At 33.6% G+C, this 26,860-nt stretch overlaps 1 protein-coding gene across 2 annotated transcripts in view; it reads left to right on the top strand.

Annotated features, from left to right (window-relative positions):
* Positions 1-26,860, top strand: part of LOC111505605 (KCNQ potassium channel) — a 204,561-nt gene that overhangs the window by 32,444 nt on the left and 145,257 nt on the right. For both annotated transcript variants that reach the window (XM_074183370.1, XM_023160448.2), the window contains exon 3: positions 25,576-25,980. In XM_074183370.1, the coding sequence (XP_074039471.1) occupies positions 25,576-25,980 (405 nt within the window). The remainder of the gene's footprint in view (positions 1-25,575; positions 25,981-26,860) is intronic.

Raw genomic sequence — 26,860 nt, 5'->3', positions numbered from 1 at the left:
ATTATTTAATTTTTGAACGGCCGCCATTTTTAAACAGCTCGATTGATTTTGAGCATTGACGAACTCGACCGAGATATTGTACTCAAGTACCAGTGTGCCGAATTTCACTAAAATCGGTTCAGGCGATATTATCACTACCACAAACGGCATATTCTCCGACAAAACTGAAATATTCTACCACTCTCTGCAACTGTATAACACCATTAAACATTTCAATGATAAAACAACAAAAGTTACGAAGCAAGCTATTGCCAAGTGAAACTATTTTTTTACATTTTAGTTGAAGAAAGAAACTGTCGTTTGTCCCCTGCAAATTTTGGTGAAGATTACGGTTTTTCACTTCCATAACGTTCAATATGTTTTTTATCGACCTATTTTTGGGCATTTTTACCTTCCACAATCTGAAAAATATGAAAATCATAATGGAGAACTTTATACAAGTGCAGAAAGGGCAAACTTTCTAGTTTACCTCGATAATTTACTGCGTAAAATCAAAGTATTTTTCAAAAAGAAAAATGTTCTATTTATCAGTAACTTGTATTTAAGAATTTTGCCTATCAAAAATGAAAAATTGCCAAGAAATAATACAATATTTATCTTAACGTTTCGGAAGCCAAAATCTGCCTCCGTCTTCAGAAATGGACAAAAGATTCAAAGATATTTGCATTATTTCTTTGCTGGTTGTTTATTTCTTATCTTATTCGATAGATGTCATTATAATTTTCTTATTTTTCAGATTGTGGAAGGTAACAATACCAAAAAAGTCGATAAAAACTGATTTTATTCCACAAAAAATTACTTTAGTTGAATATGTTGGATATGTATTTTAAAATATTCAGTTTTTTGGAGGAAGCAAAGGAACCTCAATACAATTCATAGTTGAATGCTATTTTTTGTAGTAAGTCATTATGGTGTTCACCCAGTAAGTTATCGCGATGAGAAAGAAAGTCGAGGTCTGGCAAGGTCAAGTTTTCCATTGCAATTATGATTTTCTCAGATTGCGGAATATGAAAATAACTGCAAAAAGTTTCATTTTCTATCCAAAAATTATTTTTATTCAGCACTCACTTTACTATCAATAACCTACTTAGTTTTCCTACCTTTCTACTTATCAACAACCTACTTAGTTGTCTTGAAGTGGAAACTGGAATAGATGAATCTCGATTTTCGAAGCTTGATTTTGTAACAAACCAGTTTTGGGAATCTCTTTCATCTTTGATATTCATGAATTGAGGCTTAACTTACTCAGGCTTCTATTTTATGGGCAGGATAGTCTAGCAAAGCATTCGAAGTTCAGTCTAGCACCACTGATGAAACCAAGCGTTTGTCAGATATTGGGTCGTGGATGCTTTGTTTTCATATTCAGGGTTCACTCAGTTGTTTCGCAGTGAAGACAATGAACTGCATTAGGTAGCCTCGTTCATTTTTTATATTCGTATATTCAATTTATTTATTTATTTTTTAATACCTTAAAAATTTTTATTCCAGTCAGATCATATGTACATGATATTGGAACAGTCACAGACATAATATATAAATAAAATCAGATGAAATGACAATATTGGAAGTTTTAAAGGATATAATAATAACAAGGGCATCCGAGTGTCACAACTCACGTTATCTTTTTGCTCATGAATTCTGATATGTCATAGTAACATTATAACATAGAACATTTTTAAGTTTTCTTTTGAAAACATTGACGTTGTCTTCCAATCTTATACAGGCAGGCAGATGACTTAGAAATTGAATTCCTCTGTAGATTGGGCTTTTCTCATACAGACTAGTTCCATGCCTAATAGGAGGCCTAATAAGTTTCGAGGATCGAGTTGGGTAGTCGTGATAATCAGAGTTGAGAGAAAAGTTATGATAATTACTTTTTGCATATACAGTGTGACCCATTTTTAATGGAAACCCCACTAAAATTTGAAGTTGTTAATCGATTTTAATAATTTTTTTTGAAGGTCAAGTACTAAAAGGTCTACCTTGGGACAAAATTTGAAAAGTTTCAGGGCATACTACGATATGCCCTGAAGTTATGACAAAGTTATGACAACTCAAAAATTCGAAAACTCACACAGCTAACAGTCACAATATATCATTTTTTATGATTTCAACAATAAAGTGCCGCCAGATGAAAAAAAAATTACATTCACACAATTCAACTAACAATGAAGCAAAAAATTTTAATAAACGTAACTAATAATTAATTATTGAAATGTTTCGATTCAATGCAACAATTAATTCTAACTCATATTCTAGTAGCCTCTACTAATCCACCACGTATTTTGATACATATGTCGTAGCGCTTACGAATGTTTTTGAATACGTTCCTTAGTTCTTGAGGGCTAATATCTGCACATACCTGTCGAATTCTTGCACAAAGTTTATTTCTATCTCTTGAGCGGTTTTTGTAAACCTTTTGTGTGAGAAGTACCCAGAGAAAAAAGTCCAAAACTGTGAGGTCTGGAGATCTGGGTGACCACTCTATAAACGGACTACTACGGCCTATTCATCGGTTTGGAAAATGTTCGTTAAGCCATTGCCTCACAGCTCTGGCATAATGAACTGAACACACATCTAACTGGACAATTGAATTTGATCGTTCATTGATTGGCAGCTCGTGAATAGCATCTCAAAACTCTGTGTTTAAAAATCCTAGAAACTTCTGCGCATTAATGTTTTCCTCAAAAAAGAAAGGACCAATAATTCGTTCGTTCAAAATCCCACACCAGACGTTGATTTTTTGTGAATACTGGCTTTTACAGTTTATTACCCAGTTAGGATTATCCGCTGCCCAATAGCGACAATTATGTGATGACACTACTCCATTTGTAGTGAAAGTGGCTTCGTCGGTATATAAAATATTTTTTAGGAAATTTCTATTGTTTAAATATTCCCCTTGGGCTCATAAACAATATTTCAGGCGTCTTGCTTCGTCGCCTTCTTGAAATGTGTGTAAAAATTTTGGCTTGAAAAGTTTAATATTCTTCGCCTTAAGATATCTCCGAATAGTTTCTCGTGGAATATTCAAATCTAAAGTGGCATTCCTTATACTAGCATTAGGATTATTTCCGAAATAATCCAAAATGATTTGATCATTCCTGTCATTCCTGTTTTGTCTTTGTACAGGATTACTTTTTAACATCATTTTTGATACTGCACCAGTTTCATTGAATATTTTATTTATTTTATTTACCGTACCGCAGCTAATACGAGGACGATCTGGATGTCTCTCATTAAATACTCTACAAACCTCTCTAGCACTTTTAACGTCATCTCCCGAAAGGCGTACAATTTCAATTTTCTCTCTTATGCTCAATCTTACAGCAATGACACGAAATAATTCAAAGAACTGTAAGGTGAATATTGTTGATAATAGTACATTTAAATCTTTGATAAGTGTCAAACTGTAATATCATTTCCATGGCAACTAAGATTTAAATTGAAATATTAGGTCTTAGTTTTAGTTAATTTGCGTGAAAACTTGAATTTAATTCCGTTATTTTCATTAAAAATATTTACGCTATTTGTTTTTTTTTCATCTGGCGGCACTTTATTGTTGAAATCATAAAAAAAAATATTCTCATGGCTATATCTGTTGATATAGGGTGTTTTTTGTGACTGTTAGCTGTGTGAGTTTTCGAATTTTTGAGTCGTCATAACTTTGTTAATAATGAATATTTTTTCATGAAATTTTGGTCACACCTGTTTAGAGGCACTCTGAATCCAGTGGCGTAGTGATTTTTTTTCAATAAAAAAATCGCAAACAAAAAATCCCGATTTTCGACTAAGAACAAATATCGTAGTATGCCCTGAAACTTTAATGAACATTTCAAATTTTGTCCCAAGGTAGATCTTTTAGTACTTGACATTTCAAAAAAAAATCATTGAAATTGGTTCACAACTTCAAATTTTAGGGGGGTGTTTCCATTAAAAATGGGTCACACTGTAGAATGCATTTGTATCTGTAAATAGAGTCAAATGTAAGAATTACATGTTCTTTGAAATGATTACATGTTTCTCTATAGTCTAGGCCGAAAATTAATCGTATAATCCTCTTTTGAGAGACGAAGACCCTGGATGCTCCCATAGAATAATATCATAAGAAATGTGGGAATGAACAATAGCATAGTAAATGCTGATCAACTGACTCGTCACATAAATATTTTTCAGTTGCAATGTAGCAAAGTAACTGCTATTCAATTTCTTGCAAATGTGATTGGCATTGTTATTCCATTCCTTATTGTCCGTAAATACTCCTAGAAATTTGGTGGATTTTGCGAAAGTGACTTCATTCACTGTCATTTACTGAGATTCTACTATTCTCAGATATTTCATTTCAGGCGAAAAAGTGTATGTAAACTGTTTTAGCAGAATTTACGATCAGAGAATGTCTCCCACACCACGTGGTAAATTCCTTTGCCAGTATATTCATTTTTGCAATGAGCTTTTCAGACGTTTCTGCTTCCGTCGCTAAAGTGGTATCATCACCATATAGAATTAGGTGTTTGGGAAGATCATTTAAATATATTAGAAAAATTAGCGGGCCAAGAATCGATCCTTGAGGTACACCAGCCTACACATCATGTGGGAGAGATTTCTGATTATTATCAATTCTTAAAATAATTTTTCTGACTCCGAAATATGAAGTCAGCCACGAAAGAAATTTGCCACTGAAACCCAGTTCACTTAGTTTGGTAATTGTAATATGAGTCGAAAGCTATCGACAGATCAAAAAATAAGGCACCTACATATTTTTTCATATCTAATGAAGAATAAATATAATTAAAAAGCGCTATAGTTGCACTCTCCGTTGATTTTCCTGGCAGAAATCCATTTTGATGTTCTATTATGAGATTATATTTTGAGAGAAAGGAAATTATTCGAGTATAAATACATTTTTCGATTATTTTACATATTACTCACTGTACAGTTATCGTGACATAATTGAATACCTTTTTTGAAAATGTACTTACAATTCTTATCATGAGGTCAAAAGGAAACGTTACCTTTTCAACTGAAACATTTATTATGTCTGCTATAATCCCTTCCGTCGATCTCATAATTGACGTTTTCGTAAGAGAAGGAAAAATTTTAGTTTTGAAATCAGCCCCACGAATAATTAGTAAAGAGAAATATGAGAGTTCCATTAAAGCTACCAAACTGACCATATTGCGATACTTTTGACATGAATACTGCTGTTTTTATTTAGTAGCATTTCCAACTTTGGCATTTCATTGCATTGCCGAAAATCACATTCACCAAATAACACTTCGATTATTATTTCATGAAACGTTGTCATCTGTAATTGGAATTTCGAAATAAATCAATTGAAAACTCAATCGATGTGACAATACTGATTTATGGCCGTAATTATGATTTTATGTTGTCGAACCTACATGATCGATGAAATGCGGAAAAATTTTGTTTCACGGGAATGTGTGCATTTGTATCAAGAATGAAGTACTGCATGTTTTCAAACGCATAGAGTAGTTTTTGAATCTCGGAGATGATGTACTACAAATACACTCATAGAAAAATACTCGGATATACAGAGCACACGTTAAAATCTCTGGACAAGTAAGTTTCCTTTTTAAACATTTTAAACGAATAGTTACAATATATTTTATCAACCCAAAACTTTAGATCTGACGAAATTCAATACATTCTTTGAACCCCAATTTTTTCCCCTTAGGGATGGAAATTCCTGACTCCCTTTCTTGATACCTATTTACGCTATACAAATAACCTACCTGCATATTTAAAGACTGTAGGTTCAATAGCTTCAGCTGTATTTTAATATAAGAGTGTCGATAGGTACCCACTTATACGAAACTAGCTGTTCCCCGCTGTTTAACCCGCGTTACCATGAGAACCTACCCTATATGTTATTTCAGGTTATGATCCGTTGGTCATAGTAGGATTACCAATGTATTTTAGTGTAATCCTTTCAGTTTTTTTTGCTGATGCTATTCAATATTGTATAAATGGGTACCTATTGATTGACTGACACTCTAATATTAACGTACAGCCGAAGCTACTGAACCTGGAATAATGAAATATGCAGGTAGGTTCTTTGTATAAGGTAAATAAGCATCAAGGAAGGGAGTCGAGAATCACCACCCTCAAGGGGGAAAATAGGAGTTTGAAGATTGTGTTGAATTTCGTCAGTTTCGAAGTTGAAAAGTTTTGGGTTAATACAACAAAGTATGTGATCTGCTGTTTCATCATTTTCCAAACAGACGCGACACAAACTATCTTCCGACAGTCCGAGTCTTTGCGTATGATGATTCAAATGTCAATGATCTGTGAGAAGGCCTGTTGGACATCGTAATTCATCCCTACTCTAGTCCAACAACTGTTTGGTATCAAGCTTCGAAAGGCGAATAAACGCCTTGTCATCCAGGTGTTCAATGTTGGTTTGGCGAAGCCTAAAGCGATGCCAATGATACTTCTGGTCCGATGAAGCTGCTTTAAGCATCCTTCCTTGCAAGGGAGTCAGCAGCCTCATTGCCTTCCAGGTCAGTATGACCAGGAATCCAGACCAGAGACAATCTGTTACGTCTTCCTATAGAGGAGAGTCACTTATATCACATCACCCCTGAAAAGAAATCAATGAAATCAGAAGTAGTTTTTTTGCTTTCCCGATTTTTTTTGTTTAGTTGTATTCAAAGGCAGGTATTCTTCAAATAAAAATAAAAAAATCCATAAAAAAAGTTTTACTTTGGTACTTACTATAGTTTTACGTGAATATATAATATACTATTATAGTCATTGGTATATACATTTTTCATCGAAAAAAAGCCATACAGAAACTGATTTTTTTCATATGAATATGTTGTATAAATAAATTTCTCCAATAAGAATCATGAAATACAAATCAATTACCAGAATTTATTTTATGAAAAGAAAAAATAAGAAAAAACATCTCAAAAGTGCTGATTCGTTCCCCCTCTTCATAAAAGAGGACATATGCTTCCCTACTCACAAACGATTTTGATGAAATTGGGGTAGTCCCACTGTGATTCGAAAGTGCATATAGAGTATAACGACAAGGAGCCACATTGTCTGCTGCATAATTGTTCATATCTGATCCTTCTAAAGAAAAGTCAATGGCAACAATATGCCTCTGAATCTTTTCGTTGGAATGAATTACTTAAATACGGGGAAAATTATGGATTGATAAGGACTTAGTGCATTTTTTTTCTTTCCTTGCACCTCGAACACGTTGGTTTTTCATGTCCATCCAGAGTTTTCTCTCTTGTGAAGAAATCCAAGCACTGTGACAAACTCAATTATTCAGTTATTTGTGGTATGGGGAGAGGCAAATCCTAGAAAAGTTACTAATGAGTGTCATTTCATAGTAGATTTCAATTGACCAACAAAATTGTCTAAAATCTCGAAGTTGTTCATGTTCAAATATCTCAGTCAGGACTCTTGCGCTTTTTCGGTGTCACTCAATTTTTCGTCAATCTCCGTTAAGATCGGTTTAGGTTTCTCAGTAATTCTCATGTGAACCTTCTATAAGATATCGGAGGAATTCCTGGGCATCTTGATGGGCAAATCCCATGAATCGAGGGGCGAACCTTTTGAATCTGACTTTTGAAAGGCAGTGTTTATCACATGAATCTTCTGACTACAATTCCTTGATAACTTCTGTAAACGCTTTGATTAGAGCACTTTTAATACTAGAAATACTAGTATTGATATTTTCTATGTATGTATCCTTCAAATTGTAAAATTGAATATACCGGGTGCCCCACATTTTATGTGACAGGCAATATCTGGTTTGTTGAAGGAGATACACAAAAATATTTCATACAAAAGTTTTAGGAGTTCGGGAGAGCTATATTTTGATATAATTTTTAAATATACAGGGTGTTTGGTGTAGGTGCTACAGACCAAAATTCCATTTTTTAAAATAGACGCCCTGTATATCATTACATATTCAGATGCTACGTTGAATTCTGATATCATTTCATGTTTGGTTTCTGAAATTCTGTTACGGCGTTGTTGAGTTATTGCACTTTTCCTTAAATATAAAGTTTCAAAAAAACTTATTTACTCTTACACGAATCCAGTCTATATCTTTTATTAAATTGAACTAGACTACTACTGAATACAAACCATTATTCCCACCTCTACGATACGATATCGATATCAGTTGAATATAATATTGAAATTCTTGAGAATGTGACTAACTTGAGGATGAATTGCTTTATATTGCACAATTTCATCTAGTAGCTTATGCTTGTCGATGCCATAGTTACAAATGTTGTTGAATTGTATCTACTTGTCAGTTCGATTCAGTGATTCTTTGCAAAACAGTAACTGTATTCTTTGTGCGGAAAGTCCAGTATGCCTTTCGCGTTTAGTCCAAGTGATTGCATTGATATGTTATTAATTTTTGGGAAATGTCAGAAAAACTGCCGTCAAGCACAACGTCTATACCAAGAACGTTTTCCATACAGACCCATTCCGTCACGAATGACTTTTTCGAGAGTTGTAGAAAAATTGCGAACTGGGTCATTTCCTTCTACTATAAAGCATCGTCATCATACAAGATCTGTTAGAACTGAAGATTTAGAGATCAATGTGTTGGCTTATATTATTATTCATCCACATGTTTCTATCCGTACTCTTGCAGAAGAAGTCGGTGTGAGTAAATCTAATGTACAGAGAATTCTGAAAGAAAATAAATACCATTCATTCAAAATTCAGTTGGTACAAGGTTTGAAACCCACGGACTTTGAACGACGACTTGAATTCATTGCTTGTATTCAGGTAATATTACATGAAAGTCCTAACATATTCAGTCAAATTTTGTGGAGCAATGAATCGCGATTCCACAATAATGGAGTTGTGAATCGACATAACAGTCACTATTGGTCTCAAGAAAATTCCCACTGGGTCCGCGAAAGTAATTTTCAAACTACTTGGGGTATTAATGTATGGTGTGGATTGTTCAATGGCCGCATCATAGGACCTTACTTTTACAATGAAAATCTCAATGGATTGCGATATTTACATTTTCTAGAAAATGATTTGATCCAGTTGATGGAAGATATTCCCATAGCAAAACTACAAGGAATTTGGTGGCAACAAGATGGTGCTCCTTCTCACAATTCATAGGTTGTTACTGAATATCTGGATAGAACGTACCCAAATAGATGGATTGGTAATAAGGGTCCAATTCGGTGGCCGGCTCGGTCCCCAGATTTATCACCGCTTGATTTTTTCCTATGGGGTTATTTAAAAGATATTGTTTTCACTACTCCCCCTTTGAATGTGGATGATCTGAAAATGAAAATTCGACTAGCGTGCAGTGATATTACGCCTGATATTATGAGAGCGACTTGTACGAGAGAAGTGATTCGACGTTTCGAAGCCTGTATAATATCTAATGGGCATCACTTTGAACAATTTTTATGACTTATTTTTGGTACCTACCATTCTTATGAAATGATTTATCAAGTTATATTATTTACATTGTTATTAATTAAAGATTTGTTTTCGAATACACCTCTTTCAATTTCGCAATTGTTTCATATTCAAAATGATTCCTGACTGAATTCCACAACTCAAAATTGAAACCATTACTTCGAACACCCAAAATTTTGACCAATTTTCATGTGATCTGATGCAGAGAGAATAATTGTATGAGATATTTTTAAAAATAATAGTCGTTCTCAAGACTTTACATTTTAAGCAATAACTCAACAACGCCGTAACCGAATTTCAAAAACCAAACATGAAATGATATCAAAATTTAACGTAGCATCTGAATATGTAATGATATACAGGGCGTTCTATTTTAAAAAATGGAATTTTGGTATGTAGCACCTACACCAAACACCCTGTATATTTGAAAATTATATCAAAATATAGCTCTCATGAACTCCTAAAACTTTTGTATGAAACATTTTTGTGTATCTCCTTCAACAAACCAGATATTGCCTGTCACATAAAATGTGGGACACCCGGTATATAGTTTATCACAAAAAATATAAATAAATATGTTCCCGCTTCAAAAGGTTTTCGATTTCAAATAATGTAAAAAACATTTGTAAAAAATCAATAAAATTGTAGCCCTTCCTAAGAATATCCGACGAGAAGAGAACTGTAGAACAATGAAAGTAAAATCTTTGCTCCACAACATACTGGGAAACAAAAAAATCAATCGAATTGATCTTTTCGTGACTGAATCCTATTTTAAAAATTTCTGCTGGTTTGCGTCTCTTTCACTACATAACCTTCACGAATATCAGTGAAAGGAAATTAGGTATAACGTTTGACCCTTTTATATTTCGTCCCGTCACTCTATTGAGTTAAATCAAACATCCTGACCGAGCAGATTCACGTTGCTTTTACTCCTGCGAATTCAAATATTGACCCATCAGATGATAGTCGGTCAGATATTGGAGTTGGGTTAAATTTCATCAGAGGGCTATTTTTATAATGAATTTGTTTGCTGACAGATCTCACTCGCTCAAAAGAGCGTTAAGTAAAATATTTTTTCAAGCGAGGAGAAAGCTCGCTTTTTGAATAATGAATATGAAAGCACATCCAGAGGGAAACGGAATAATGACAATTAAGTAGACTGAGGTAGATGTCAAGTGAAAACTCAATTCATGATTCTCTTGTGACGAAGGGTGAGTTTCAAACGAAGTTTGAATAAAAATCTCAAGACTATTTTTGCCAAAAATAATTTACCCTTTATTTTCTCTAAACTTTGAAAATAGTCCTGTTTCGAAATGAATAACAATGTCTTTGAAAAAACAGTTCCCATATATACTTTTTGCTTATGTATGCAGACCGAAAAAGTCATTATTTAGAAAAGGATGAATGACGATATCAACAAAAAAAGGAATAGTTCAAAAATATACAGGACGGGATAATGAAAAGTAATCAAGGTTATTTCCCATATTTGGGATTTGGAAAAAGTCTTCAGATTTTTATTTTATGTGAGAAATCGGCGCATTTTGTCAATTTCAGATTTCATTATTTTTTTTTATCTGCGAATTCGCTCCAGTATACAATCGGTCAATTCCGTTGCATATTTTGATGTAGTGTAAATTCTTCCAAAGACGGGTTTTCCATTGGAAATTGCTGTAGTAGCTTTCATATAATCCAATATTAGTAAATAAAAGGTGAACTCAGTTTTTGTTATCTTTCGTTGAGGAATATATCTTTTGAACTATTTAGATTCCATCTATATCTTACGTTATTGGCTATGACTAGTTCAGTTTATCATTTAACTCACTATGTCCATCAAACTGCGGAATGAGTGTCGACAATTCATCTTTATTATAAAAACGGTAGGTACGCTAGTATTATAGCACCATTATTGTTCATTGACATGTTAACTGAAAATAGTAAGAGCAGTAAAAAAGAAACCTCTCGAATGAATTAACAAAAAAGGTGACATTACAATTATTTTGTGCTATTTCAGTACTGATCGTACCTACGTTAGGTACAGAGACCGAATGAGCATATTGAGAATTATAAAATCTCATTAATTCTATCCATAATAAATTCATCTTCTACATAAATCGAATTGAAATGACTTCTACAAACGTTCGCGATACCAAACAAGGATCCTATTTCAGGCAGTGAACATTATTGTAATGATCGACATATGCCATTAAAATCGAACTGATTATTGAACTTGAATGAAGAAAACTTCTGAGTTGTAGATGAACTATAGTTGTTTCTGGGAGTTTCTGAAATGTAATACCAATTTTGACTATTCGTGATTTACTATCAACATTCGTTAGGCATTTTGTATCATCTTGTATTTTTTGTCTTGTGGATCATCAACAACTATATCAAATAAGTACTGGTTGAATAATAATTCGTTTATTAAGTAAGGTCGACATCTCCCCAGAAGAGAACGCCATCTACGAGTATGAGATCGACAAAGAACTCAGTCTTCGAATATCAAAAATAAACGAAGCTCCCCAAGGCGGCCAGTTGCAAAGTTAAGCTTCAACATTCACCGCCAACGAGATTTGTCCTCTGTCTTTCACTGGATCTTTCACTGAGCTTGCGCGCGCGCGTGTTAGTGCGTGTACCTATGTGTGCGTGAGTACAGCGTGCGTGCATACGTGCGCGTGTGTGTGCATGTGCCTGTGTGCTGAGTTCAAATGAAGTTGGTGTAACCAATTTGCCAGTCTTTCAATTTGTAAAATTCCTACAATATTTCAATATATTTAGGATGCATTTCACTAATTATGATTACGGATTGGAAAAATCTGAGACACGTTATAGTTACATCTATTCAGTAGACCAATCACCAACTAATCTTTGTCTGCAATATAATTCAAGGTTTGGAATTATTTATCATGAATTTCATTGCTATAATTTACATACCACGACCTTGACCGTCATTAGAAAATTACACCTCGGACTAATATGGATTTGATACCACCAGAAGAATGTAATCATTCATCACGTAATAAGGGTGGCATGTTTTAGTTCAGTAAAAATGAAAATCAGATGAAAATAACAAATGAGAATAAGAAATGTATCACGAAACATGTGAAAAACAAAAATGGAGAATTTCACGCACGATAACTTGCGGAATGATTGAATTGTGTATACTTGAATAATTCAGATAACGTAGTCCTTTGTCGTTATTCTTACTGAATAGGATATATATATATATATATATATATATATATATATATATATATTTTGATTGATAATTTTCCTTCATTTTGAGTATTTCAATATTAAATTCTACAAAAAGGTTGCAGTCAATAGCTGGGCTGTTGTTACAAAGAAAACTCTTTGTTATATGTCAAGCTTTCGGTATATTTCACACCTTCGTCAGGACAACTATAATAATAAGATTATATATCTTGTAAAAATATATAAATATGGAGAACTTACTAACGTGAGAATAAAATATAAAAAGGTTCAAAAACAGATAGAAAGACATTAAATAATGACACTTGATAAAAATTTTTGGCTGACAATGTCAAGTGGGAAAATTCTGAATGATACTCGAATTACTAGATCTTTTATTTTCTTTATCATATTTCAGTAGGTACGTGTAAATTTTGCTAAGACTATCAATATCAGTTCGTTTATTCATTGAATGTTCTTCGTTGTTAATATGTATCATTTCCAAAAATATTCTTTTAGATGTATTGGTTTCTCTATCCAAAATATTTGGATTTTCAAAATTCATTTATTTTATTTTGGCACGGATGTATCGCGACATCAATTATTTACGAAAATACCTTTTTTAGATGTTTTTCTCTGATATGAGGTTCGTTCCAACCTTGAGTCACAAACAGATTTCCAACTGATTGTAAATCGTTGACAACGCGCATGTCTGGTAAATATTGGTTTCTGATTAATTTGAAATTTCTGATTGGAACAGCTGATAGTTCAACTGAAGTTTGGCATGGAATTTCAACATAACCTTTAAAAATAATTTGGGAAAGTTTTTGGCTTTCTACTACTCCATCTTAATACAAAAAAAGGGGATGAGGAAATCTTCCAAAGAAAGGAAGGAAGTAATCAATTTGAAAATGAGTAACTCTATACATGGAAGTGTAGATCATGCAAAGAAGTAACTTTCAGACACAAACTGAAATAATTTCCTCCTGAAACAGCTACTTTCATATAAACATTGAATTACACGAAAGAAAAAAAATTATTTCGAAACAAATACTTCTATATGAACATTGAATTATACAGAAGATACTTTTCTCTACTCAGTTTGTATTTCAAACATTCCACAACGATTGTCACTCCTAAAAATATAACCCCTTCAATTCTTCAAAAATAAATCTAATCAAGTGTATTTCTGGAGACTAAAAATATTTTATATCTCTATTCTATTTACTTATCAACATGGAACTGGGAGGTCACCGCAATAATTAATTTGTGTATTTAAAGATGTTCATATTATAGGTTCACTTAAAGAATTCCCAATTTTTCCTGCGCCAGCAAATACATAATTTTGATAACAATTTTTGCAGGTTATGTTGTTTGTAAGTTGCATGAACATAAAACAGAAACAGTAATACGGAATACGCATGCGTCAGATTGATGGTTAGAAGATAATCCTCAAACCATTCTGATAGATTTCGAACAGGTTTGAATCTTGGATGGAACAGAAAACTGATAGTTTACTAATGGTTGGAAACTCACGTTGGAACGCAATCGCATTACTGCGCAGAATCCTGACTGTCAGAAACTGTTTCTGACGCTGGTTGGAACGAACCTATGGTAAATCGAAATTTCGCCCGGACGGTGCTACCTTTGAGAACACGTTGAAGTGTCAGACCTTTCTGAACTTAATTTTGTACGTAGCGACTAAACCACAAATTTTCCGAAGTATTCCGATTTCGACCGTGTGGACGTGGAATTAAGAGCTTTTCACGAATTTGCGTAGTAGTGGGTCATAGGAATCTACACATCACTAGCAGCTAGATAAGAACCGATTAGAAGTTTTATTAATGGTGTTGTTTTTGCGGGATTCTGACATTATTGTTTACGAAAGCAATGAACCTCGCTGAATAGGTGTTTCCGAATAGTTTTGTCTTCGCCTTTGTATAAGCGTTTAGTTTGTAGTATAAGTGAAGAATAAATCCGTTGAACAGGCATATTTTGGGGAAGCAACGTTCAACGTTTTTATTCTTGTTCCTTTGTCGTTTTCCACCTTATTGTTTTCGCGTATCTGGATTGTTTAGTAGATTCATTTCAGGTTTAGGCTAGTCGGTGCACAAGAAATTACTTGCTGCCCTCGTTATCATTTTTTTTGTACATATTTATACTTATCTGTCTGATTTAACCCACGGCCCTTACTAGCAAGCACATTACTTGCCGTACACAAAAAAAGGACAGAAGTGTTATTTCCAATGTTCTAAAAATAAATGTCTCTGATAGTTAATTTTTTTTTATTATTGAATTTAATGTAATAATACTAACTACAACAAGTAAGTGGCGTATTATTTTTCCCAATATCGTTGGCTGTGATGCCCAATGAGACTGCACTGGACCCAATAATTTTAATCAAGTTAAGGACTAAATAGGTCCCTTATTACTTCAATTAACTAGCGAATTTCAACCAAATAGGTGTAACAATATTCATGATATTTCATATATTCCGTTTGTTCAACTTCAACGCCCTGTATCACAGAAACGAAGCAACTCCGGACTAATTTCCATGAGAACTTTTTTTTCTCAAAACGACCTAACGAATCACCCTCTGAAGTTTCATGCTGTAGTTAGGAAACACCCTGTAATTTATGAATATTTTTTGTTTTATTCTTCATCCTACAATAAAAATCTACAAACAATTTTTCGTACAGTATTTGTCAATAAAATTTCCTAGAGGAAAGTTATAGATACAAACTCATAGAGTGCCTAGTATACAAATATCATTTTTCTGTTAGTGAATATTCAGGTGATAACGAATTTCGAATGGTTTTTTTCACATATTTATGATCGAACGTTTCATTTATGCATGAATTTTTCTTTTAACAGGATTTCAATTTCGAACCTTTCAATCATTTCTGAAACGTTTATATATACATTTACATTTGACTTTGTTGTAACTGGACTCATGTGAATGATTCGAAGCAGAAATGAAATTATTAATAATGATATGTTTCATGAACAGTTTTGTAGTGCAAAATGAAAAAAAAATAAAAAATCTATTTCTAGTATAACCAGCTGCCTGCCGTCTCTTATGGACAACCCTCAGAAGTCGAAAGTTGTACGAGCCAAAGATTAGCGAGCTCTTCCTTTTCAATGTGCGACTCTTAGTACAAATTTTGTTCAACAAAAATTAACCATTAACGTTTGAAGACGAATTTTGCTATTTTTAAACAAGAAAGTTTCGGACTTTGAAAACAAGTTCATACTGGGCTCTTTTATTGAATACAACTTTTGTTGGATTTCACTTTAGATATTGATCTGTTACTGAAAACGGTTATGGGGTCACTATTATCGGTAGACTCACCATTTTTCATACTACTCTTGCCACATCGAATTTCTTACTGTTCCATTTTTTTCATTAATGAAAACTATAACGTATATAAAATCTAAACAACATCGAGACGTTCCTGAATTTTTTGAATACGTCTCTTTATCCAAGTTGGCAGTTCTGAATTTCTAGTTGGTTTGCTAGTTTAGTAGGAGTGAAGTTACTTGGGGCGGTGAAATGCCCCTAATTTGGAATATGGGATCTCGAAATGGGATCTTGGCTCGCTCGATTGAGTACCTCCAGTTTTTTTCATCGGTTGCTTCAGTCATTCTAATGATAAATTCAGTTGTGTATTACAATACAGGTCCATATTAACAAAAGATAAAGGTGATGATGAAATATAGTGAACGAAACGTCGCATTGCAAATTGGTGTATATCTGAATATAACAAATAGAAAGCAGTGTTGAAAGTTCTCTTGTTCTTTTGTTATATCATTCGAAATGGAGGCGGAAATTCAAGAAACGAAATTTGACAATCCTAGTTTTTGACGAATGTTTCAAAAACAACCACTGAAATTCTCGATCTGAAAATATATTATTATAGTTCCTCAAAATAGGAAAGTTTTGTCCAATATAACCAACCTTGTAGGTCGTACCATTTCCGAGATGGCAGAAGTAGGATCAGATAAAAAAACGGCCTGATATTGAACTGGAACATTGTTTTATTTGCTATCTGAAAGCAGCAGATACAGAAATATGATAAAATAACAGTAAACAGGACATTGATGATGGATGAGGACTTCGCTGAAAAATTGCGTTATCTTCAATCGAATTGAATAAGTAGATTGTCATGATGTGTTACGAGGCATACGTAAAACGGGGAATTTTGAAAATAACATTTGAAGTGTTCTTGCCGAAGAGATTCCACTTGACGATTGTCAAATCAGTTAGTGTCAATTTCAGAAAATTTTTGACAAATGTCATCTGCCATTTGTCATACGCTATCTGTCACTTGCCATCTGCCATTTCTCATCTATTACGTTACACCCAGAAATTATCCGATTCCTCAATTTTTCCACTGTAATCGGAATGTTGTTGTTAGGTACAAACGGAATTGTTAAATTTTTTATCACTTGGTAGGTCCAGTGCAGTACGCTATACTTTTATTTCGGCTACGTTAATAATTTTAAAACTATCAAAATTGTTATTGTCGACATTCTTTTTTGCCTCGTATCTTCGAAACAAAGTGCCCTATCAAAAATCATCAAAGGACAAACTATCTTCAGAATAGTCCGAGGAATAGTTCCTTATTTTTTGCTGCATGTTTAATAAACACCCTGTATATAGCACGTTGGGAAAATAATAATATAAGAAAATTCGATCTTGAACTTTCAACGTGTCTTCAAGTTCCACTATAAATAAGTACTATCGATGTGTAGAAAATCACCGCGTTTGAAACAAATACTATGCTTTATGCCAAGTAGGTTCCGAATTCGTCAAAATCACTTTCTGTTTTCACTTTTGGTTGTTCAAGTTCACTGAAATTGTCTGGATGTCATGACATATAACCAGTCATTCCACGAAGCCAAAAGGACATTGTAACTTATTTTTGTTGTAGTTGGAGCAACATGCTGACAGGGTTACTCATTTGAAACGATTTCTTTCCAAATTACGAAACTTTTGATATCGAGGGTCAAAAGTACCAATTTGAAGAAAATTTAATGAAAAAATTGTAAAGTTGAGATGTTGTGTAATGGAGAACTATAAGTAAATTGATTTCCATTACGAGTTGTCCAACCCGTGACCAACTACCCCAATCTTATTTACTTCTTGCTTCAAAATATATAAATACTACGAAAATTACTGCAAAATTCATGGTGTAAGTATAGGCTTTCACGGAAATTGTCCAAGAATTCAAGTTTATATCTGATGGAATTTGAATAACGCACAGATATCCCCGATACAACTCAAGGAATAGGTAACAGAGCCTACATAGAATATGAGTCCAATTTTTCAATCATGTGATCATGTAATTTTTTATTCCGATAAATGTGGGCAATAAAACTTTAACTATGTTCATTTTATTTCAAAGCTGATTATTATTGAAGATTGATTTTTTAGATTAAATGTATCAAGCACGAAAGGGGTGTTAGCTATCAGAACTTGAACGGATAGTAAAAGGTATGCAGAAACGCTACACGTTCGTGATCAGTAAAAATATGTATCAAATTGTGAATAATTGAATGAGGAAATCAATAAAAGATAATTCAAAATAACGAAAACCTTCAGTAATTTATATATACGAATAATATGTGAATGGCACGAAAATAAAACCAGTTGTTTTGATCATTAACTGCTTAGAAAACCTTTTTTATGACAATTTTTGTATGGGTTTCCGTTTCATTCCAGAAAATCGTGAGAACTTGAAAATATCTCTCTTTTTCATTTTCCACTTGATCGATGCTTGTTTTCCAACCAAGTTTGCATCATCGGTAGAAGACTGCATCTAAATCTCTGGGTGTTTTTTCATTGTATACATTTTAAAATGTCCGTATAGGACGAAACTCCGGTAATGTTACAAATAAAAGTGGTAAAAAACATAGAAAGTTTCATTTCTCTTTTCTTCGTTATGATTTCCTACCACGTAGTAACGGCTACATCCATAAATTTAGATATCATTCTACATTTTTCGATTTCGAAACTCTTGAACGCATCTAAAAGCATATTGCCATATACCGGTCATGTTGAGTAGCAACACTAGACTCCTCTGATTTATGAAACTGAATATACAGGGTGTAACAAAAAAGTAGGTCATATACTGAACCACGTATTTTTTCCTCAAAAATAACTCGATTGGATATAACTTACATTAATACAACTGTACGAAATGAAAATCGATATTTTCCTATGTTTCATGAACTGTTCATCATTTTATTGGATTTAAATCAATATTGAGATACCTATGGTTTATTTTGTCATTTTTGATATTTTTTCATGACGTAGAACTTTTTCAACAAGCCAGTTTTTATCATTATCTTTTGAAAATTCATTGGTTGCCTGTTCAACATTTGCAGTTCCTATTGATGAATAACAAACAGAAGCTTCAACATTTACATATTGCCTGTAGAGTTTTTCGATTATTCCGCATTTTGAGTGTTTTGAGAAAAAACTTTCTGTTACAATACGATTGCAGAAATGGCAGATATGCATTCAATTCAAGGTAAATTTGATCAGGCTAAAACAAGGTTTCAGATAATTATCTATGAGTCTTGTAATCACAGGTGAAAGCCTAGGAAATAGTGTACCTGCAAGGCGTTATGCGGAAAAATATCCCAATCGGAATAGATACACCAAACACGATTATTTGTTTCCATTGATCGTCGTTGACGGGAGACGGGTACTTTGCGACCACAAGTTTCTGGTAATAGTGGTCGTCCAAAAATGGATACAAAAGATGGTTTTTAAAAGAAAACAATTGAAATATAAATTTCATTAATCTTATTGTATTTACCGATGAAGCTAAATTCAAAAGGAATGGCATTACGAATCATCATAACGCACACATGTGAGCCGAAAAAAAACCTTCACGCAAAAAACGGTCAATCATCAAAAGACATTCGAAGTCAATGTTTGAGCAGACATGAGGCAAAATATGTGGTATTTACAAGATGAAACTTCAACGTATTTTGAGAACGAAGTTAGGGAATAGCTTTTTGGTCTGTATCCTGGACGTTGGATTGGAAGGGGCCAACTAGAAGTCCAGATCTGAACCCTATTGAGTTTTGCTTCTTTTATTTCATGGAAGAGGATGTGTATTCTGTTCATAACCGGCGAACAACAACTGATGCATCGGATCATTGAAAGTGCAAATCGATTTCGTCAGGAAACTATAAACTTCGAGAAAATTCGGTTTTCTTTAAAAAACGGTACTGAATGTGTATTCCGGAAATACCACACATTCATACATATTTCTTGTGCCTGCAAATAACATGAATAATCAGTTATTAGAACTTACTTTTACTTAAAATTTTTTGTGCTTCTCAATAAAATCTGGCTTTTCGAAAAAGTTTGTTGAAACAACTCTTGTTTTTTATCTGTAGGAAATACAAGTGTTGAATAGCCAAACAGAAAATTTTTAAAGGATAATGAGATTGAGCTCGCTTCTTGATGAAAACTGGATTTTCGAAAAAGTGCTAGGTTACAATAATAATTCAAAAATAATACATTGAACCCATGATGTCACAATACCGATTCTATTGTAACGCATAGAAAATTTTGAAGGATTTTAGGCGTTGAACCCCCTAAAATTTTTATGGACTGAACAGAATGGGGAATGTTCCTCCTGACGAAAATCAAGTAATTTTCATAAAAGAGCTCTGAAACAACGCATTTTAAACTTATCATTTCAACCTTTTTCTTTAAAAATTATTCAAATATTTAAAAAAGAGGAATGAAAGAATGCATTCAACATTCAAAGGGATTCGTTTCTATTTCACCATTTGGCAACATCGGTTATAGCTAATAAAGGATAATGAATATGTTACCTGTATGAGACAAACAAAAATGACATATTTCAGAGGCGTGCTGTTCTGTTTACTTATGTTCCGAGTTCCGAAACATTTTGTGCACCTAACCTATCTTCCTCTATATAAATAAATAACAAAACAACTGTTGTTTATGTGGCTTGTGGAGGTGGTATTGAACTATAATTTATATTTTGCCCTAATTGTTGATTTATAAAGATAATTTTCCTTTTTTAAAGTAGAGTATCTAGGTACGTATAAATTATTTCAACTTGATATAAGCGCTGTTGCCAATATGTGAATTAAAAACAAATCCCTTTAAAATCAAAACCCAACATTTGAAACATCAATTTGAATACTTTTCGAAGTGAATTTGAAAAACTCATGAATCAAACTCAACTTTATTTTGTTCAAACTTGCATTTGCTGTAATAACCCAAATTGAGGAACATTCCCCATTCGTAGTTTCATATGGAAAAGATGCTCTCACGACATGAAAGCCATCGCTTCATTTTCATTACAAAATGAAATATCGGAAAATATCGATTTTTCATTTCGTACAGTTGCATCAAAGTAAATTATATCAAATCGAGTTATTTTTGACGACAGAATACGTGGTTCAGTATAGGACCTTTCTTTTTGTTACACCCTATATAAAATATGTTTTTCCCCACCACAAAATATCAAATTCATAAAACAAGTCAATAAAGGAAATCGTATGGACATTTGGGAATACCTGAACATCCATAAATTAAAAAATCATAATTCACTTATCGAAGAACAAATCAATACACAACAAGACCTAACATGTGTATATAGGTTATGTTGGTTAGAAGTTACAGTTTTAATATGAAACGACTTAATCTTCCTTCAATTGGAATGACTGTATTTTCAGAATGTCATGAACAGAATTCAAACATGCTTTGAACAAATTCAACCGTGCATTTTTTTCAGTTTTTCACAAATGTGTCACGTTTTTCCTTCTACGATAATCTCAATCAGTTTCTCGAAAATTGGGTTACTAGGAAACATGCCATTAAAAACAAATCCAACTAAGAATCGCTTGTAATATAATCTTTTCCTTAATGACTACCTACCCCAAAAATAATGATTCCAAACGCGATACTGGCAGTTACAAACACGAAGCTCACGTCATGGAAATCCATAACGTATGACCTCAGATTAGAGTTGCTTGACGTCATCGTAGTATTGGGAAGCGTCAATTTGGAATTCAGAAACAAGTAATAGGGTCTCAGAACTAATCAGGCCAAAAAGGCGTAATAAACAACTCGATGTAACCGTCAATGGCGTTTGCAGAGCTGTGCTTTGCGATTTTCCCCGAGGAAAATCACAACAAAGGAGTGAAAATGAGTCAAGAGGACTGAAATGTAACCGGGTGAATATGAATGTTTTGGAGTGTTAGTCACGTTTTCTTCAGAATTGCATTCTTTGCATAATTTTTCTAGATATTTTATGAAATAGGTATTCGGTTTTCAAACTTGGGAAGCTATTTGGAGTACAACTGGATAGGCATGAACTGATTTTTTTTTATTCTTCGAAGGCCACTTCAGTTCTACAAAATCCATGTATAAACAAACGCGAACTTTCAGAATACCTCAGGGTGAAAAATCAAGTTCAGTAAGTTATTCTCGACACGCGTTTCACCAACTAAGTTGGCTATTGTTGGAAAACCTATTTCATATTTTAATGGCTAACTTTGATAATACCTTATATTTCCATGGTTTCTACCAGTAATTATTACCTAGCAGATAGAACAATAGTCTGCAATGAACTCAGGTACTTGAAGTTTGGTACACATTGTGAAATTAAATATATTTAGCATTCAATATGTAGAATTCAGTTAGTAAAGATACACCCGAAGAAGCCATTGTAAGGCGAAACACGTGGTGCGTTTTTGTAAAACCGTTCAGTGAAAATCTCACAATGAAGTGTTTTTTGAATATATCATGGATTTTTATAAAATATCGGCCAATTCCTTCATATATTTCACAACATGTTCAATATATTTTCACCAGTTTCATGCATTAGTTTGTATTCTCCCACCTTTCCTTCTTCTACTCAGATATCAATAAACCGCTCTCAACAAAACCATCAATACCTCTAATGAGATTAATAATCAGTTGCTTCCCTTTTCCACCATGCACTTCAATCCGGTAGACCAGCCTTCTGAAAATTCTTGACGGGAACTTGTTATGCTTTTGTCTTGCCACATTTTCTCAAGGGTATATCCTTTGTTTAGCCAAGTTTCATCAAGATAATGAATCTTTCTATTCTTATGTCGAAACTCTCTTACCTGCCTCATTTTCGGCAACTGATTTCGATTGAGATCGATTTTCTACAATCTCTTTCTGCCTATCATTGGACAGAGTAGGTTTTTTCTCAAAATAAAATGAATGTACTTACTGTACCACCAATTGCGAGTCTGTAGTATTAATCAACAGGCACCGTTATTTTTGTGAAGATGGTTATGGTGATTTAACAGCTTAATTTTTTTCTCTCTCAATCTTGAATTTATATATCGATGATTCCGAAACTACAGTTATTTGCGAACACATTTTAACCAGATTATCAATAGTATATGAAGGACTCTGGTGTATCGTAGTGTCATTTACATCAAGAACAATATTTTTTTTGTTAACAAGAAAAGCACATTTGCTCATCAGTTATACTGGAGAGACCACAGAAGTAGCCATTTCAATTCACACAATCGGTATAACTCAATTATAACAACACTGATTAGGACACAATGACTTCATCATTGATTCATTATTATCTTCACGTAATGAAGTACCTAATTACAGTACTATACGATCGTTCAAATCATGAAGTCATTCACTTTTCCAGTCATCCCTGATTCAATCAGATATACTGTGCAGGCATGTCATACATTGAAAAGTATTTAGAATTTCAATCGAAATTCAAAAGTGAACACAGTTTTGGGTTGGAAATATTTCAAACCGACTCAGTTATGTACGCCTATAGAACAGGCACTAACTATGTATTGGAAATCGAGAACTTAGTTTTTAAAAAGAAAATCGATTTCACATAAGACTCAAAAAAGCGTTTATTCTCTTCGAGAGCAGTACAAAGAATCAATCTTTATTAAGACAATTATTACAAGATTTGAAATATAATGAGTTTGCAAAGTCTCGGCTCCTGTAGATAAGGCACGTTTCTTGATATCTGTTTCCACGTAACTCGTCCCTCCTCAGGTTGAAAAAATAACGGAGTTAATTTTTGAAGTTGTGGTTTCTGCAGATTCACAGGCTTTTTGGTTCTTCTCGAATATTTTTTGGAAATACTACTTCAATTTCGGCAAACTGAGCAGTATCACGATGACGATGATTACAAATATTATAGTCTCAAAAATAGGTGTTGTATAGGACCTTGGTTTTGTTGCGATTGAATAGGCTTCAGTTGATTGGCTATTCTGTCTATTTGGTACAGTTCATCAAGGTTGATTTTGGTGAAATTCGGGGTTTCGTAGACTTTTGGCTGTATTGTGACTGGAAAGTGTTGCAATTTCCAGAAAATTGGGGGTATTGCTGAAAGTGGGGTTGGTGATTTAAATAATGTTGGTAATTGAAATTATGCCCTTGTGAATTATTACCAAATTGTGGTCTAGGAACCAAATTAGTTCTGGGAGTTGTATTCTTTGTTTCGTTTGAACTTCCATACATTCTTTCAAAGTTTTCAAATTCATTCGCGTACGCCATTGCGTCTTCCAGTGAAACTGGTTTTTTAATATGCATATTATTTTTCAGGATGCCAGTACACCCTGCAATGAAGGCACTCAGTGCTGTTTTATCATAGTGATTAATATGACATAATTTTTCGGGTTCGGTTGAATTGACATCATTACTTATTCTCTGGACAACACTGCTTTTCAACAGTTGTATTCTACCCCCAAAATTAATAAGGTTTACTCCCTTATAAGGTCTAGTTCTCGTGAGTTCTTGAACTAAACAATCTAAGTCCCTGGGATCTGAAAAACTTTGGCAACGAGCATTTTTCAGTTTTTCCCAAGTATTTAATTCTATCCTATTTCTTACCATTGCTTCTGCTTTTCCTACTAATTTTTCTTGAATGCATTCAAGTATATGTTTTTGAAAAGTAGCATCTCCATATATGGCATAATCGTTTAACAGGCTTTGACAACGAGTTATGGATTTATTAAGAGTATTGCTATCCCCATCGTAGGGTTTGATATTTTCCAAACGAGATTTAAAAAGGTTCCAGTCGACCATTCGAGGTTCCGCTGGTGCCATGTTTGGAATATTTTGATTATTGTCTTCGACTGACAGATTATTTAATAGTTGCAAAATATTTTCAATATCGTTCATAAATTGTTGATTTTGACCAATAGAATTCAGTATCTATCGATCGGCAATAATTTAACTTTCAAATTTAATATAGTTTTTATTATAATTTGATATTTTCTCAAGTAAATGTAATGTCAATATCCAATATTCAGTTGGAATCAACGTCACTACCCTATCTCTCCCAAAGTCCTCAAAAAGAGGGTTTAGGAAAGTCGAAAAGGAATTTGGCACTTACAGTTTGGTGACTGTAATCTCCTGGTTCTTTTCCCGATTCTTTCTTCTGCAGACTGCGCCAATCATGTATTGGAAATCGATAACTTAGTTTTTAAAAAGAAAATCGATTTCACATAAAAGTCAAAAAAGCGTTTATTCTCTTCGAGAGTAGTACAAAGAATGAATCTCTATTAAGACAATTATTACAAGATTTGAAATATAATGAGTTTGCGGCTCCTGTAGATAAGGCACGTTTCTTGATATCTATTTCCACGTAACTCACTTGAAATGATTCATCACTACGCTGCTTGAGGAAATAGACCGTACATATTTTTGTTAAATTTTATTAATGTATACAGTTCTTGTTTTGTCACATATGAGAATAAATTACACTAGTAAGTCATTATGGGCCATAATCCACACCTTCTATTCTTGATAAGTAATTCTAATTCTTTCATTCTTAATAATGTTTCACGAAATTGAGAACAATGTTGAGCTACCGGTTTTCCGAATCAAACATCAGATCCCCGAAATGTTCATTTTTTCCAAAGGTGTAAGCAAACCTGCAGCGAAGATGAGGAATGTTCGGAAAAGCTTCCATTTCTACAACGGTTACGTGGTCAAAGATCTCCCCGAACGCCTCTATTCACCGAGGCGCACCATCGCAGGGTGCCGACTCCTATCAAACGCTCGAGGAAGAAAGAGAAAAAAGAGAAGATTTTGGCCGAACAAGCAGCCAACGAAGATATCGACGAAGTGGACGATATCGTGGACCCCTCCCTAGAAGCTCCCCGTGGAGTTCCCGATCCCTACTATCCTATCTACCTGCCCATAGATCAGGCCTTCAAAGCAAAGTACGTTTTCCATCACAAAAGGGGAAAAACTTGCCAGGAAAGAACCTACGTGTTTTTGGAACATCCTGGAGGATGGCTGTGTTTTATCTATCACTTTTCTGTGTAAGTAAATGTTTTTGGTCGGAATAAATTGTTCTCAAATGGAAAATATCATGAGAATATATTCTTTTTATTATGTCATTGTGTGTTAATGACAGGAAAGTATTTTATTTATCATGATGAACTGTAGGTCGTTACTAACTTGGATTGTCGCTGAGACTGCACATTTCCAGAATGGTAAATTGAAATATATTATAACGATTCTCCTAATGATCTATTACTATATCAACCTATTCATATCTGTCACTCAAAATCAACTGATGTCCTGAAATTTAAAATTCTTCGATTATCACAATTATCACTTATTTTATTGTCACTATATTCACTATGATATCCCTCTCAGATGTTAGAACGGAAAAACCATCAATCAGTACATGTTCCGAACCTATATATGTTCCTCATCAGCTAATCATTCAAAAATTGTACAATAAAAGAAGAACAACATAACAATACTTGATATAATAAAAAAAAAATGGAGAAAAACATTTTTTAATAATAATAATGAAATTATCACCAATGAATACTCGGTCACAATGACATCCTAGCTACAAATGACTGAAGTATTAAGATCAAAATAAAAAACCCCACCTGAAAACAAATTCTAATGAGAAAGATCCGAACCGAATTAGATGAGAAAGTAGAATCAATTGTCAAAATTATATAATGAAATAAAGTTAAGATGACATGGTACAGTGGCAAGAGACCTGCAAACACAGAACACTACAGAAGAAGGACCACCACACACATATCAACCCGTGTCGTGAGCAAACAGATCCCATACCATCTATACATGCCAGCTTGTTACAATAGTTTGTAAAAGTATTCCTATGAACAAGCTGGCATGTATAGATGGCGTGGGATCTGTTTGCTAAGAACACGAGTT

This window comes from Leptinotarsa decemlineata, unplaced genomic scaffold (genome assembly GCF_025532065.1).
Source record: "Leptinotarsa decemlineata unplaced genomic scaffold, Ldec_3_MD MMD2_tig00026336_RagTag_RagTag, whole genome shotgun sequence".
Taxonomy (NCBI): Eukaryota; Metazoa; Arthropoda; class Insecta; order Coleoptera; family Chrysomelidae; genus Leptinotarsa; species Leptinotarsa decemlineata.
This window is presented reverse-complemented; position numbering and strand designations above follow the sequence as displayed.